Source organism: Saccostrea cucullata, unplaced genomic scaffold (genome assembly GCF_032062105.1).
Source record: "Saccostrea cucullata isolate Sc308-1 unplaced genomic scaffold, CSIRO_AGI_Scuc_v1 ctg3396, whole genome shotgun sequence".
Taxonomy (NCBI): Eukaryota; Metazoa; Mollusca; class Bivalvia; order Ostreida; family Ostreidae; genus Saccostrea; species Saccostrea cuccullata.
In genome coordinates, this window is record NW_026933054.1 from 37,127 (window position 1) to 54,338 (window position 17,212).

Sequence of the window (17,212 nt, forward strand, 5' to 3'; positions counted from 1 at the left end):
CATTTAATGCAGAAAGAAATTATACAAATTATTGAAAAAATGAAGTATTAAATCAAAGATAAGTGAAAAATTCTGGTTGCCATGGTAACAATTGTTGAAAATTTAAACAAACATTCAGACAAACCAAAATCCAGTGCATTTGTAACATTGTGATGTAAAATCTACATTTATTTTTAATATTTTAATTTTAGCCCATAAAACCTAACTGCAGGATATACAATTTGAATAAAAAAAATTGAATCAACAGGACTAAGGAATCTTTGCATATTTTCATGATATAGAGATGACATGGCCAAAATATTAACAGAAAGGCTGTGCTGAGGTTTCAAATCAGATGAGCTAAAGCCTAAAACAACGGATTTTTCTTAACTCAGGAGGAGTTATCATTGCATATAACTAGACGCATTTCCACAAAACATCCATGAATCACTTTTAAGATAAAATAAAAAGGAATTAATCTACTTTGCTTCTGTGTGAAAGATTAGGTATTAGGGAAAAAATTAGGACAGTGAGGTCAAGGTAACGGGGAAGTTAATATTAGAAAATTATGACACACTTAATGTGTGTCAGTGTATTTAATTTTATATAATATATTGGAAGGCTTCTTTAAAATTGATATTTTTAAACAGTACATGTATAAGTAAAGTCAAGATGAACAAGATGCGTTTGTGAAACACTACAAGCCCCGCAGCAACAAAGTTACAAAAAACTATTTTTAGTATATAGGTCAAAGTCAAGGTCACAAGGTCAATGATCTTAATGTTATTTGAAAGAACAATATAAGTGGAGTATGCATACTCTGTATCTCCTATGGCTCAAAAGTTATGGCGAAAGTTTGAAAACAACTATTTTTAGCATTAAGGTCACAGTCAAGGTCACAAGGTCGATGACTTTGGTGTCATTTGTATATGCTTAATTGGTGAAGTATCCATACCAAATATGAAGTCTCTATATCTCAAGGTTCAAAAGTTATGGCGAAGGTTAAAGTTTTCAACAGACAGACAAACAAACAGATAAATAGACAGGACAAAAACAATATACACCTCGGATCTATTGATCCGGGCGCATAAAAAGTTGAAACATTGATACAAGTTGTCATAAATGTACATTAATCCATGTGTTAAGATAAAATACATTCAACATTTTTGTTAAAACTGATTTAAATGCAAAATTTAAAAATTTAAGGTCAGGTAATACTTTTTGTATAAAGTTAATATTTCTCAACAATTTGCATCTGTATATATGTCTACATACAAATACCTAGAATAGTTTCTTTGAAAATGAGATAAATACAAAATAGAATGTTTAAAGCAGTTGTTAACACTAACCAGTATCAGTAGATGAAGTTTGATAAAAATACTTTGAATAGTTTCTTTAAAAATGAGGTAAACAAAATATGCATTTGATGGGCAGACTAGGGGACAGAAAAACAGTTATACAGAAACAATACTTTAGGTTTTAAAAATGGCAATAGTCATAGTGCAGCATCAAAATATCATTGCAAAAACTCAAATAACAATAACACAGCAAACATAAAATCAAATACATTGCATTGCTAAGAGATTGCCAGAATACCTATCTGCCTGTCTAAGTAAGTATGAGTCTCAGTAATACTAGTATTCAAAATGCAGAAATAATGGAGTAGGGTTCCTGTAATCTGTTTATGTCAATCACATATGCTTTGGAAAACTTCCTCATTTTGAAGTTCACCTAAAACAGCTAACAAATCACTGTCACTTGAAACTAACTCACTTTTGTCCACACAAAGTACATTTGATTGGTTGGAATTTATTGCAAGTCGAGAAAAAAATGAAGAAATCTGACTTGGCTGTAACCATTCACATGGAGAGAACTTCCTTCTTCCATCTTCCATCATAGTTCGCATTTCCAGAGCAACAGCTGTTGGATTCTCCTTTCTACCACTTTCTTCTCCTTTTTTGAATAACTCGGTCAAGAAGTTCTTCACTTTTTGAGAAAATCTGCAGTATCTCTTTTCTTTCTTCAAAGCCCATCCTAGAACTGGCACATCTACACTGTCTGAAGCCTCGGACTCATGATCAACTCTAGGACGGGTAGCTGCCAACACAGTATCACATTTTTCGGCCCATAGTTTCTTTGCTTTGTCACTAGAAGATTCTGACACTTTTTTAAACACATGATTTCCAATGAGTAGATGCTCATTCAGCTTCTCAAAAGTCTGATATGACTTCAAACATCCATATTCAGGACAAAAGAATAACTTAGAATCTGTTCCTGAAGGTTCAACACCATCATCGTCATTTGCTGAGGTATCAGATTGATCATCACGTGGTTCTGGTTGATTCTCTGGTGCCCTAAGATGAATTTGGCCATGTTCTTCAGTGTGGTTGAAATCACTTAGGATCTTTAAACTGGTAGTAGATTGCGCATGACCTAGTTTCTGAAGACTTTCTGTATCTTTGAAGGACCCCTCTCCAATTTTGTATGCTTTCCATGTTCTTAACCCTGCCGTGGTGAATTCTATATTGGATATAAAGCTTACTCCCTTCCAAGAATGCTTTGTGAGTGTTTGCTTTGTGACATCAACATCAACAACAGCAATGCAGGTTCCCTTGACTCCTGCACCACTCTCGATTGCCTCTTTCATCTGCATAGCTGTACAAATATTATGGCCCTCTGAAGAAAAAATCCTCATCTTTGATCTCATGTGGGCGATTTTTGCATCACAGTAGCTTTTACCACTCTGTGCTTCGCTGTAGTCAAAACGCTTCACAGTTATTCCTGAAAAATTGAGAATACATACAATAGTATTTTTATTTGATGAAAAAAATTTCACTACAGCATACATTTATTTTCAAGGAAGCTTTTTTCAAGAACATTTTACTTTTGCTTGCATTAATGTTCAAAGAGACGCAACATGACTACCCACCAAAAAGAAATTCAAACTTTATTTTCATTGAAAAAAAAATAAATTCAGAGAAAACATTTTTATGCATGTATTATGAATCTCATATAAACATATTGTACGTGAGGAGAATGAGAAAATCATTCCTGTAAGAAGTATAATTTATGATAATGTAAAGAATCACAATTTTCTAGACAAAAATATCCATTTATTGAAGAAAGAACAAATTTCAATGCAACATTTTCAGATGCTTACAAGGTATGCATTGTGCATAACTGAAAACAGGTTACCTGTTCTTTCTGACAATGATGGTATGGAGAGCCATAACTGCCCACAATGGTAGCATCCGGCATTGTCTGATCTGAGGTAAGCTTCCGTAATGTGTGGCAGCTGTTGTTTAATAGTTACTAATGCATGTTCTAGTAATGAAAGAACAGCAAAGAAGTCCTGCTTCACATAATCCATTATGTGAGTAAAAGTCCTGTGCTACAAAAGAGTAAAATTGTATGAGGCATATGTTCACAAACTGTAAAGTAACTTCATTTCTCATTTACAAAACCCAATCTTTCACATGCTATACACATGGAGTATGCATAATACACCAGACAACTAAACTTTAATTACTATTGATAGATGTATACCCGATAATTTTTACATGTGCACAGTCAAGTGTTCTAATCTTAAACTCCATGGGAATGCAGAACACTTGAGAGGATGCATGTATCAAGTTTAAAACTTGAATGATATTTAATTCTTACAGGTTTGAATGAATTAATTTGAGATATCCATGATATTCAAGAAATAAGTTCCAAGAAAGTGTAGGTGAACTGCATATTATCCATGTATATATATTTATATTAGCTTACCACTAGACTTCCATTTTGTTCCTTGAAAACTGCAACACACACATGCCAGTGTACTCCTTTCTGTCCAAAGAAGTCTTTCATTTTCTCACGGTACATCTGCGGCAAATATTTCATCGCCCAGTCTAAAATCACTAAAACCTGGTTGTTGTTCAGATTATGCAGCACGTCTACCCTTCCGTCATCCTGATTCACAGTTCTTATGATGTGTGATCTCCAGTCCTCTACTTGTGTTATGGACATTTCCAAATCTTGCAATAGTACCTCTTGCTCTTCTGATGGAGACTTTATGATGACCTTGCGGATCTCCGTGACAGATTCACCAAATAAGTTACACCTGCTGCAGGTCTTATTATGCTCATGGTCACATGAAACACTAAGATGGCTTGATTTGGGGTCACTAAGTGCATACTGTAAGCAGTGGAAAGCGCATTCATCTTCCCGCTTGATGTGGAGCTTGTAGTCAGTCTTTAAGTACAGTCGAGCATTGAACAGCTTTTCCTTCAGTTCTTTTTTCCATTGCTGAGGCTCATCAAGTTTATCAACTAAGCTAGTCAGACTGTCAAATGCAGAAGATCCATCAACAGCAATGTTATCAAGTCCTTTCAGGCACTTCCGTTTTGATGCACTGCATGCATTTAGGACTTCATATAGAGTGGACTCACTGAGAGGCTCAAAGTTATTACTGGCGCAGTATGTGTTGTAAAGTTTGATCAAATTTGAATGTATCATAGTCCTAACTACATCAGGAATTACTAAGGTGTCTCCAGAATCTAGCTTTAGGTTCCTTGTAGTGTATGATGAAATCTGGTTGAATGATGGATCACTGAAAAATTCCACTGCATGCTGTAACTTTGCAAAATTGATTCTTTGTCTGTGTTGAGAAGATACTGTTTGCTGAACACCTGATCCAGGACCATTTACGAAAGCATGTCTCCTGGCTTTATCTATCTGATGCTTTGTAACCTCTGGAAACCTTGTCAACAGTTCAGCCTTTGAACATCTATTTACTATTAGAGACAAAAGTTGACATTTCACATCTGCATCCTTGATATTGTGGTACAGTTCACCGACAACACGAAAAAGGTCATCATCATTAGCTTCCGAATTTGGTAATGTCATCTTCTTAAGTATCTCTCCTTGATGAGGAGCAATGGCATCTAGAAGAGCTGTGCAAGTCTCCTGTGCTTTCCTTTTGTAGTATCTAAAAATTATAAAGATATATTTAACATTTTGTTTAAAATACTCTTTCTTCTGCTGTTAGAAGAGTAAACACCTATTGAATATGACATGAAGAAGACCGAAATTATATTTCAGTCCAATTTTAGCATGAGGCCCATGGGTCACTGTATCACCTGAGCATAATTTTGAATAAATATGAAACTAGAGGTCTGAGTTGCTTTCTAAAACTTATGCTCCCTGTATGCAAAACTGCAGATTGAAGATTACTTATTTCTCTGAAGTACTTAATATTGCAAAATGGCTCTTTGATATCAAATTGTTAGAACACTGGGTTTTTCAGAAGTGCTAAATCATGAATATTTTATGGATCTAGGAGAAGAAAAAATGCTAAAACATTTTTAGTGCAAATGTAGTTGCTCATTATATATTTGTTTATAAATGAAACGAAGGCGCAGCCTAATAAAAAAAATAGTCTAAATAACTGAGTAAATATACAGACCAAACACAAATTATGAACTTTTTCTGTCAGTGACCTTGAACTTGCATAAATGACTTTGGTACAAAGTCATGACACAACCTCAGGTTATAAGCTATGTTTGTCTGAAGTAGTAGATTCAAGTTTTTCCATAATAAAGATATGTACCAAACAAGAATGATACAATTTTTATTTTAGTGACCTTGAATATGTACAGATGACCTTGGGTCAAGTTCATGACACACCCTTAGATCATGAGGAATGTTTGTGTGAAATGAGAACCTACCAAGCTTATCCATAAAAAAGATATGGACCGGACACGAATTATAAAAATTGTCTTCCAGTGACCTTGAACTTCTCCAAAGGTCATGACACACCCTTAGGTCATGGGCATTCTTTGTGTGAAATGAGAACCTACCAAGTTTATCCATAAGAAAGATATGGACCGGACACAAATTATGAAATTTTTCTTCCAGTGACCTTCTTCCCCAAATGACCTTGGGTCAAGGTCATGACACACCCTTAGGTCATGGGCAGTCTTTAAGTGGAGTAGTAGATTCTAATGTTCCTCTGTGAGAAAGATATGGACATGTTTGCACAGACAGACAGACAAGCCGACTCCTATATATACCATCCCCCCCCCCCCCCAAGTTCAAAGAAAATGAACAGAAAATGAACAGAAACTGCAAATAATGAGAACTTCCCTAACTCCAAGGGGCACAACTCTGTCAAAAATTGCTTGATAGTAGCCAGAACAAAACTTGATCTACATATTATGATATATCTATATACCAAATTTCATTTCCATATCTGCAACCACTGCGAAGAACATAAACGTAAACAGGAAATAGTAGGAATCTTTCTGTCTAAGGGGCATAAGGCTGTCAAAAATGGCTTGATTGTACCCAAAACAAAAATTGACTTAGATGTTCTTATGATAAAGCTTTATTGTTTATACCAAATTTCATTTCAGTATGTGCAACAGCTGTGAAGAAAATGAACGGAAACTTGGTGGACCTACAGACTGACCGGCCGACAGACAGCAGCAAAGCAATATGCCCTTCTTTCTTTCAAGGGGGTGTAACATATATAATTTAGTATATAAATACTATACAGTATGCTTTAGTTGTTACACTCAAAACTTTTCAGTATGTTCCTATTCTAGGCATCTACTTTATAAAAAAATACCTTAATAAATAATGTCTTTTCACACTACAATTGATTTGCAAAATAAGGCAAACATTTATGACATCAATTTTAGAGCTAATTTTCTGATAATGTCACAATGCATATAGTTCTAATGGTGAATGGGCTTTATGCAAGACAATCATCATATACAAGGATCCTTACTCATGCAAATTATTTTCAAAAGAAACTCACTGCTTGTGCATGAAAAAAGTAATTAGAATTTTATTACTTGACGTGATTAATTATTCCCCCCTTTGAAGAAGGGAGGGCATATTGCCTTGCTGCTGTTTGTCGGTCGGCCCATTTAGTTTCCGTTCATTTTCTTCATAACCGTTGCACATACTGAAATGAAATTTGGTATACAGGTTTATCAGATGAATATCTAGGTCAAGTTCTTTTTGGGTACAATAGCACCATTTTTGACAGATTTATGCCCCTTGGACTTAGAAAAATTCCAATTTGTGGGGTGGGGGCATAAGTGTTTTATAAGTGTTTTACAAACATATCTTGTTTACCTTAGAGTTCGTTCTTTAGTATTCATCAATTCTGTATTGAGTCTTGATCGCAATGGACTAATTTGACCCTGGCTTAGGATGTTAATAGCTGTGTTCACATCAGTCAACTGAATTTCATGAAGGGGTAGGGCTTCCTCTTCCTGACTCCAATTAGAACCTTGACTACAAACTGCACTGCTCTGACTATCACTCTGTTACAAAATTAAACATATATATCATATAATTATTCATTACTACAATAACAAAATATATGTATATGAACAAATGATGCAGGTATGGATCCAGGACTTTTTAGCATATCAAACTTGTGGGATGGAGAGAAACCCCCAATACCTGTTATAGTTCTGTGCATGTTATCCATGTATTTTGAAGACAAAGTTTTAGTTTTGTGATATTTGTTAGACGTGTGAGCTACAGAGCTCATTTGAGTGTGAATGTAGCAATTATGGATTCATATCATGAATACCAAACCTGACCTCTTCAAATGGTTCTCTTTTGAAGGGAGAAGGCTGGGTTTTAATGACATGATATATAGTTTTAAAAGATGCCTCTACCTCTTTCAAACATAAATGTATAGTTTCATTTTCAAATTCTACTTTTATGTTTAGAGCACTGTTTCAAAGAAGAAAATTTAACTTTATAAAGATATTTTCCACTACAAAGATTGTAAGCTAAAACTTGATACCCCTATGCATTATGGTAGCTTAATCCTACATGGCAGTGTATCACTCAGTATTTCCATTTGTAATTTTTTTTCTCTGTGATAACTCTTTGAAGGTTTGGGGAGTTTATTTCTTGATAATTCTGTCGGAATGTAAATTAGGCAGGTCGATAGGTCAGGAGCTAAGGGGGCCTAATATGCATGCAAATCCTGTGCGCATCTAACTATGTGTCTGACGCTAAGGAGGCCAAATATGCATGTAAATCTTGTGCGGCTGCCTTTGTGTTTGACGTCAGTGGGCGAGGACTATTGAAATTGGCATGGGAGTCCTCGTGTAATTTAAATCGATTAGTCTATATTTTTAAAGTCTAAATCTATAGTTTTGTTTCACAATGAAATGGAAATATAAGGAATCACTGTCTAGTTAGTATAGTATGCCAGGGACGTCAACGATAGTGGGAAACATGGGATAATTTATGCAAAACGGGCTTTGAACGTTATACAAATTATCAATGTTTCCCACTATCGTTGATGCCCTGGCATACTACACTAACTAGACAGTGATTCCTTAAAATAATGAATTTAGAGTATACACACTTCACCTTAAAAAATAATTTTTAAAAACATAAATAAACTGAGTAATGGGCATTAGCAAATTATGATCATCTTGTTTTTCAAAAGACTGAAATATTTTGTTTCTTCCAGGTTTGATTTTCCTTAAACTACTGTCTATACTTTTTACAGATCAATATAAAATTACAAAATTTCTTCAGATATCTAGCATTCACATGATATTCAATTTGTTCAACACTTACTTCATATATGGTTTCTGTCCTTCTTGCACGGAGTCGACCACTCCATTCTTCATTACCTTCTGTTTCAGTCTGAGCCTTTATTATGTTTTAGAAATAATGGATATTATAGTAATAAAATCATATTAAAGAATTAACATATTCTCAGAATGACTGTTTTGAAAAAAAGTCTAAATATTTTCACTATCAATTAATATTCAACATCAAAATTGTATACATACACCATCAGTACATGTAGACTGCTGGTTTTGGATAGAGGTTGCAATATCTGTCTCATCGTTGCCGTGGTTGTCTTCCATGGGAGCTTCAACCTATTCATGATACATCTTAATTAAAATATAATTAAAATTGGTTATTTCATTAAAATATTTTTAACAGCGAATCAAAACTTTACCCTTTTTTATTAAATAAAGAAGCAATAGAACTATATCTAAATTTTGGGATCTAAAACTTAAATTCGGCATAGACTACTCTACTTATAATTATAAAAACTTTCACTGTAGTGTACAGATTATCAGTAAATCGACTTTAGATAAGTAAAAACTGAATTAAGGTGACTTGTACTTCACCACTTGAACTTTATGCTTCACAAACATTTCATTAAAAAACATCTTTTAACCAAATGTTATGCTATGTTACTTACATGGGCTTTAAATACCGAGAATATTACCCAAGATCAGTAATTCTTTTAAAAAATCTTATTCTCAAGTACCGTAATTTTTACTGGTTCTTTTTAGGTATTTCTAAATGTAATTTCAAGTAGTGTGGTTGCTATCACAAATATGCAACTATGGAAGTACAATGTAGCAATTTATTTCACTCAACAAGGAGGCACGTACAAGAAGGCACAGAAAAATACAAGTAATCCGTAGATGTGAAAGAGCTCTTGAAATATAAGAATGGACTCATTACCTCTCCAATTGATGAAGGAAGCTTCAAATAATCTCCATGACATTTTCTGCATATTCCTAAAATTAATTATAAAAGATTTATCATTGCTCCTTTTTTTCTTAACAATGCTTAACTTGCAATCAACTTCAATATTTTATTGTTTATTTATATATATATGTGTGTGTGTGTGGTTAAATACATTATGAAGATGTAGCACATAAGAACTACATGTATTAATTTGGGTCTAAATTGCATTTGACATCTAAATAGAAAATATTATCATCAAAACATGAGCTGATCAAATCAATCAATTTGTCTAGTATGTTTACATGCATAATTAGTCTACATGTATACTTTAGTCATTTTAAAAGAATGTATTTTTAAAACTTGTAAACATTCATTTAACTGATATAATAAATACACTTAAACATGATTGTATGGGATTTGAGAACCCTGATTTTAGATAATCAAATTATCATATTTATTAATTACCATGATTACTTCAACAAGGTATAAAGGATTTCCATTTAGCATCTTTAGATTTTTATGACCACTGCATCATTAAATCAGAAGCTAAAAAATGGGATTTTATAGTAAAATCACTGCATTTATATACTAGCTAATAAAGAGACCCCCCCACCCCCCCCCCACCCCCGCCTTGTCTCATGGAAACAGCTTCAAAAATTAAGATATTAAACTGTAGGACTGTGATTTTTTTAATTTAGATTAAATTATCTAAGGGAATATAAATTAACTTACCAGAACCTATAGGCACTAAAGTACCAAACTCGGAAACCATCCGCTTAGACATAAGAGAGTTGAAACTCCGATACGGCTTGGCATTTCCCTGGTGGTTAGGATACTGACAAGTGGTCTTGGCGCGCCAATGTACACCAAGAAAGTCTCTGTGATAGGGACATACCGTAAATGTTTCCTCAACGGTGAAAAGTCCCACACGCTTACATATTAGGTCTGCTTCACTGAACACATCAGCCTCTCCTTTCATGCCAGATCGAATCCCATTTTTCAACAGATGTGATACAATACCTCTCTTACAGTCTTTTAATCTAATCAAATTTTTTTCTGATGGATGCAAAGGTGAAAAAGAACAGCAATTTGAAGTATAAACACTGATAGAACATTTTTCAATGGAGGCATCCATTACTGATGCCCTGTTGCATTATGGGAAATGGGAGATAACTCTTACAGTTAAATGTGAGGAAGGGGCTTAACTTTGGAAGCTGTATACTTGTTAGCATGAAAAACACACATAAAATCAAGAATTCTATATAAAAGCATATACTAAGGTGAAAATATTTTTATCATGGAAAACTATATGCAATAATGTTTTTCTATGTTTTATTGATACAAAAAGGATGAATTTTAATGATATTATATAGGAATTTAACCAAATCCATCAATATAACTTGAGTGTAAATAACACAAATATACAAAAGAAATGAACTTTTTCTTATTCAAATATTTAAATATGTTTAATTTGAATGAAAATTGAGAAGAAATAAACAGATTCAAAAATTAAAGTGTGTAACCCCTACATGGGACCCTGCCTGACTCTTACACGGAACAGTACTTAAATGAAAATAAATAATTAATGGTAGTTAAACTGTTCAATATTTTCTTTATTTGGTTTAAAACTGTTGTTTCAAAATCCCATGGGAGAATTTTTTTCTATTTTGAAATAAATATGGGATAAATCCCACATTTATAAAGAGATGGGAGATTATTTTCTGTATACAAATATTATATGGGAGATTTTGTCCCATTATAAAGCATTTATGGGATTTTCAAACTTCTATGGGAGAAAAAATCCCACAGAATACCTTTTTCTCCCACAGAATAATGGTGGGATATTGGTTAGGAGAAAAAATTCCACCATTATCCCATGGGATTTCTTGATTTCAGGTGTAATATCTTTTTACCTAGAAGATAATCAGGTGTAAAGTTTGGTTCATGTGTTAAGTTTTAAAAAATCCCATAAGATGACATAAATGGTTTCCACATATCTTTGGAAAAAAGGTTGGCGAAAGTCTGGACAAATGTCGTGTCCGGAGTTAAATGTCGCACTGTTTATGTAAAAGCAAGAAATTCCTTAATGAATAAGCTATTGTCATTTAATTATTTACATGTTATAGATGTGCATTTAATGCTATGGGGCGATGATTCTCTTACTATTGAACAAAATGCTGAATTTTTCAGGACTATTCAACTTCTTGAATGAATGTGGTCGTTTTTCAAAATAAGTTTCCCTTTTTTTATACTATCTCAAATTATATTTGTACATTAAAAGAATTTATTTTTTTCCCCTTTCTATTGCTACGATGTATACAATTTATGTAGTAGACCATATGTATGTATGTTTTTTTTTATTTTGGCAATTTTACAAAATGTTTTATTAGGAGAGGACTATCTAAGTTACTGAACTTGTGTCCGATCCTTTTGACTTTGTTCAATAAAATATGTTCAATTCAACTTTCCATTGCATAATATCAGCTCTTTATGACATTAAGTCGAAACAATTTTACGTGGTGTAAAGATGTTTTTATAAAATTTCAACTCATTATTACATTATGTGCACTCTCTACGATTAGGTCTAAGTAGTTCATTACATGATGTGAATTTATCTTTAATTCAATATCAAGTCGCATTAACATGATGTCAGAATTTCATTACATGATGTGAAAAAATTGTCACATCTGGCGAATTCTTTACTATATTTTGTTATCAGTATATATGCTACATGACGACGGGAATCTATTACATGATGCCAATTTTACATTACTTTTTGACAAATTATTATTATTTTATTGTGTCTAAAATGCTTAGCCTCTTGTCCGTATATCTTAGAATATTTCAACTCATTATTGTCTGACGTAAGATTTAGGTTATGCCTTAAAGTTCGTTTTATGTTTTCAATATTAAATACACATATGTTAAACATGCAAATAATTTAAAATAAAACATATCAAATAAATTATACACAAGACTTAATAAATTCTTAATTAAATATCAGGTTAAATTCATTAATAGGATCATGTTCCCATGGAATCTTTATCAACGATTGTTTTTTAACGTCGAAATTCAATAGCCGTTTAATCTCATGTAATTATCGCAAATTAAATAGTATGTTTCACGCAGCAATATTTTTCTTTTTATATTGAATTATTTTGAAAAGTCCGAAACTTCTGATCTAACTACAAAACACTGTCCTAAGCTTTTTATTAGTCTTTTGCCCTCTTTTTTTTCAAAAAAGTGTAAACACATTGTATGTCATACGTGCACTTGTGGGTCGGTGGGGAGAGGGTGGATCCCGCCCTCCCATCTTTAATGACCAAAATATGCATGAAATTAATCAATTGGTTTTACTTTGTAGGACATTGCATTAGTTTTACATAAAGTATAACTGAAATAAGTTAAAATGTTTTATTAAAAAAATCTAAAGCCTTAGAGCTTCCGGGCTTTCACCCCCTGGTCCCCAACATAGACACCATATCGTCCCCCTTAAGCTACCCGGTACTCTTTTCAAGAATCCAAGATCGCCACTAATATGAGCCCATGTTTACTAAGGAATGGTCAATTAATTTAAATAAGGATCTGGTAGATTTTTGTTACAGAATTCTGGTCCTGGAATGGTTGAAAAATGACTTATTCCAGTGACGTGAATGAAATAAGGGAGGGGGGCAACTTCGATCAGTCCTAAAAAAAAGTTCCAAATATACTACATTACCGCTATACTTCAGCAAAAAGTGGGGCTGAATTTCAATGAACATTGTCTATGATAAAGTTGTGTCGGCAAAAAGAGTAAGTCAGACACCCCCCTCTCATATAATGTGTCTGTAATTCGTCCTTATTAATCAGGAACACACCCCCTTCTCAGTCGTGAAATCACGGTTATCAACTTTGACATAATGTAAATGTATTTTACAACATATAACGAACATTTGTAATCAACATGATAAAGAATTAACACAATGTAAAGATAGTTTTAAATCACATAAGAAAGAGTTAACATATTCTTATTAAATATCCACATAAAGGAATGGAGTTTTGGCATAATGTAATAAGGTATTGATATAATATGGAACGCCGGGACTGTCTCCATAATATATGTTCACATTATGTTATAAACCTTTCGTAATAAAGCACTGACATAAAGGTAAGATGTACACACCTCACATTGTGATGACCTCGGTGTAAAATAAAGATACATTAACATCCAACATAATAATGCTTTATTATAATAGAAATATTCACTCACAAAAGGGAATGGACTTTGACTTAATGTAATAATACGTTTAATTATAGAACACATGTTAAAAGAAATAACTTGAAGTAATGCAATTTTGACCTCACATATTAAAGAAATGAAATGATGTAAAGAACATTCATTTCACGATTTTAAGTTTTAACACAATGTAAATAGATGTTCACATCACATAATGAACTTTGGTCTTCAAGTTATAAAGTGCCGACATAATAGAAGAATGTGTTTACATCATGTAATGCAACATTGACATGATGTAAAGATATTTTTACATCACCCCATAAAAAATTGATTTAACGTAAAGATATGTACACATCACATAATGATAGATTGACGTAATGAAAGCATAGTTTTATGCTATAAGGCATTGATGACGTTCCATATTTTTACCATAGCCCCCCCCCCCCCCACTTTTGTTGGTGTGAAGTCAAACAAGGCATTGGCGGATCCAGGAATTTCGTAACAGGGGGGGGGGGGGGGGGGGGGGCAGTAGAATGCAGAGGGTCAGTTGGCTGTACAGAAGCCCCCAGTGGGTCTAAAGCAAGGTCATTTTTGGGGGTTAGGAATAGGAAATTTGACAAGTTATTACAAATAAGAGATATTCTTCCTTGATTTTAGGATAAGGGACATAAATTTTCCATACGAAATTTTAAAGGGGTTGGAGGCGCACACCTTTACAGGGTTGAGGTAGTATTGTATGAACAAAATTTGTTGTTGAAAGAAGTGGAACCTTTACCCCCTCCTTAAAACAAACGGAAGATTTTTGAGTATGGGTCATGTGACATGTCCTTTTTCTTCTTGAGTGACAAATATCAAATATTCATTGAACACTGATTTATAACCAGATTTTCAGGATACAATCTTCTGGTTCTCGCTTTTTGATCTATTTTTGTAGTCCGCGTAACACTTAACAATTCAGAGTTTAAAAATGATTTTGAGTTTTTATTGTTTATATATTATTCAAATATCTAATAAACTGATATGGTGTATTGAAATTTAATATTCTAGTTCAAAAATCTCAATTTTCAAAATTTTCCAAACAGGTTTTGAAATTTCAATAATTTTGATTTTTACCTTTAAAAAATCAAAATTTGAATTTCCAAAAACGATTTTTATAATTTGAACGTTTGAGTATTTAGTGTACAGTTTGTTCGGAAAGTTTACGATCAACAATCTATCGCTTAGTAATATTTTTCGTCTTTTAATTATTCAGAATTAGCTTAAAAACTTTTAAATCCAACTTTGAAACGTTTTAAATTTTTATGAATTAAGAATCTTGATTTAAATATTTAATTTTAAATAACCTTAACATTTTGAGTTTTAGAATTTTACTTTAACTATCCAAAATATAAAATGTTCAAAATAGATTTGAATTTTGAATATCAGTTGAATATTCAACCTATTTAAAAGCTCCTTTACTTAACCAAACGAGTTTTTGAAATAGTTTTAAAATATAAACCACGTTTGGAATCTGATATATTTGAAGTAAACATCTAAAAGCTCAAAATGTGAAGAAAAAATATTTTTTATCATTTAAAAGTAATGAATATCTAAAACGTTTGAAGTTTGGACGTTTGAAGTAAATTTTTAAATAATGAAAAGACGTAAAAATTTCATAGAATTTCATTGAATTTTTTAATGAATTTTAGATTGTTGAGCGCAAACTTTCTATAGAAACAGTAGATTAAACATACTAAATTTTAAATACAAAATTTGTTTTTTGGCAATTTGAATTGTGAATATTTAAGGTAAAAAATTTAACACAATCCAAAAATAAAAGGGAAAATCAAAATTCCCTTTTTTTCACCCAAGGTTTACAATCTGAAGTCATTTTGGTCTTAAAATCCTTATATGTGTCTCCACAAGTTCCCCTTTTGAAGATTTTTTTTAAGTATTTGAGGAACGTTCCTCTTTCTACACTTCAGATGCATTTGTTATGACCAGAGATTTGAGGAACGTTCCTCTTTCTACACTTCAGATGCATTTGTTATGACCAGAGATTTGACGAATGTTCCTCTTTCTACACTTTAGATGCATTTGTTATCACCAAACATTTGATGCGCATGGAACATCAGCTCTGGCAACTATCTGTCCCCTGTGACTTCATGGACAGTAAAGATCAGTGCTGATGCTATGATGACTTGATCGTGTTATAGATAAACATGTCTCTGCAGTCAGAAGATTGAAGCAATTTACATTGTAGAACAGAACTTAAACAGTGAGAGAATTTAGATCTTGTTAGAGTTTTAAATTTTACCGCCTTAAAATTTGGATGGTTTCAATATATTTAAAAAACAAAAAATGCAATGAAATTGATATACACTGTAAAACTTTACTAATTATTCTGGTTCGGGAATAACAAATCTCAGGCTAAAATCTGGTTTGTACATATCAAATGCAAAGAAACATTCCACATAATTATTTTGTAAAAAAAAAAAATAATAATAATAATAATGTGAAAACAGCATCTCCTGCACTTAATTGTCAGATCTTAAGGAAGCAGGAATAAGAGTCCATATTTACAAAAAAAAAAAAACCTTAAAAAATGTTTTATTGATTTAGAATATTTTATTAAATTATTAGCACATGTATTAAAAGAAATGTTGTACTGAGTAATACAGTTATACAATTGTTTGTTTTATTGATTGGCTATTGCTCATCCCCCTTTTCAAAGTTAGATACTTTGATAATGAAACTATCTTTGATTTAATTGTTAATTTCAGAAACATGCACTCTGAATTTCACAGATTTCCTACATCTTGGATTGCAGTGTGGGTCATTTGGGATTTAATAATTTAGCCAGCTGTAGCAAGGTCAAAAGTCTATGTTATCTGTAAAACTCGAGGTCAATTTATATGACCCTGGTCTTATCTGCTTTCATTATGTAGAAATAATTTATGAAGATTTTCCTCAACTCTTTGAAATTACATTCACCAACACTGGAACACTGAGTTTCTAAGAATAAGAATTTCATTGGTGTACATATCAGGTATGTGTTGTAAAAATGAACCTCTCTAATGAAACTGTATAGTGCATTTTTTCTCCACTTTAACTTAATAAATAAATAATAACAAAATTACGGTTATATGCATAAAATGATGAAAGTATCAAGTAGTGAAACTGTTACTCGTATTTTTAATACTATTTTTTCTTTTATCAGGGACCGGACACTGGGTACACAAGACATGATCTGCCGATCGACCATACATATAACATGCATAACTAATAATCTAATATACAATTTTTTAAGATCTGAATTATAAATACTTATTTATAATTAAATAATACATATACTTAAATTATTGTTAAAGTTTTAAACTAATCCCTAACAATAGGTATATGTAGGAAAATAAACAAGATGCCACCTTTGGATTTTTTTTAGAATAAAATATATTTTTCAGTGAGATAGTGATGAATGACAACTTAAAGAAACTTCATATTCACTCTATTTTGGACTGC

At 32.4% G+C, this 17,212-nt stretch overlaps 2 protein-coding genes across 3 annotated transcripts; both read right to left on the bottom strand.

Moving 5' to 3' along the window:
• Positions 1–1,341: 1,341 nt before the first annotated feature.
• On the bottom strand, positions 1,342–7,292 carry LOC134237124 (uncharacterized). The gene is made up of 4 exons (XM_062719225.1): positions 7,108–7,292; positions 3,751–4,951; positions 3,175–3,370; positions 1,342–2,760 (listed from the first exon to the last, which is right to left on the bottom strand). The coding sequence occupies exons 1-4, from the start codon at positions 7,131–7,133 to the stop codon at positions 1,667–1,669; spliced, it is 2,517 nt and encodes an 838-aa protein (XP_062575209.1). The 5' UTR covers positions 7,134–7,292; the 3' UTR covers positions 1,342–1,666.
• A 420-nt stretch (positions 7,293–7,712) lies between these two features.
• On the bottom strand, positions 7,713–10,697 carry LOC134237125 (uncharacterized). 2 transcript variants are annotated; one of them, XM_062719226.1, is made up of 4 exons: positions 10,231–10,697; positions 9,493–9,548; positions 8,802–8,891; positions 7,713–8,658 (listed from the first exon to the last, which is right to left on the bottom strand). In XM_062719226.1, exons 1-4 carry the CDS (start codon positions 10,631–10,633, stop codon positions 8,491–8,493), a joined length of 717 nt encoding a protein of 238 aa, XP_062575210.1. In that variant the 5' UTR covers positions 10,634–10,697; the 3' UTR covers positions 7,713–8,490. The 2 variants fall into 2 exon arrangements, 1 of the variants encoding a protein (XP_062575210.1); XR_009985757.1 differs by lacking the exon at positions 10,231–10,697 and having other exon boundaries at positions 8,602–8,658; positions 8,802–8,906; positions 9,493–9,614.
• Between the last annotated feature and the right edge of the window lie 6,515 nt (positions 10,698–17,212).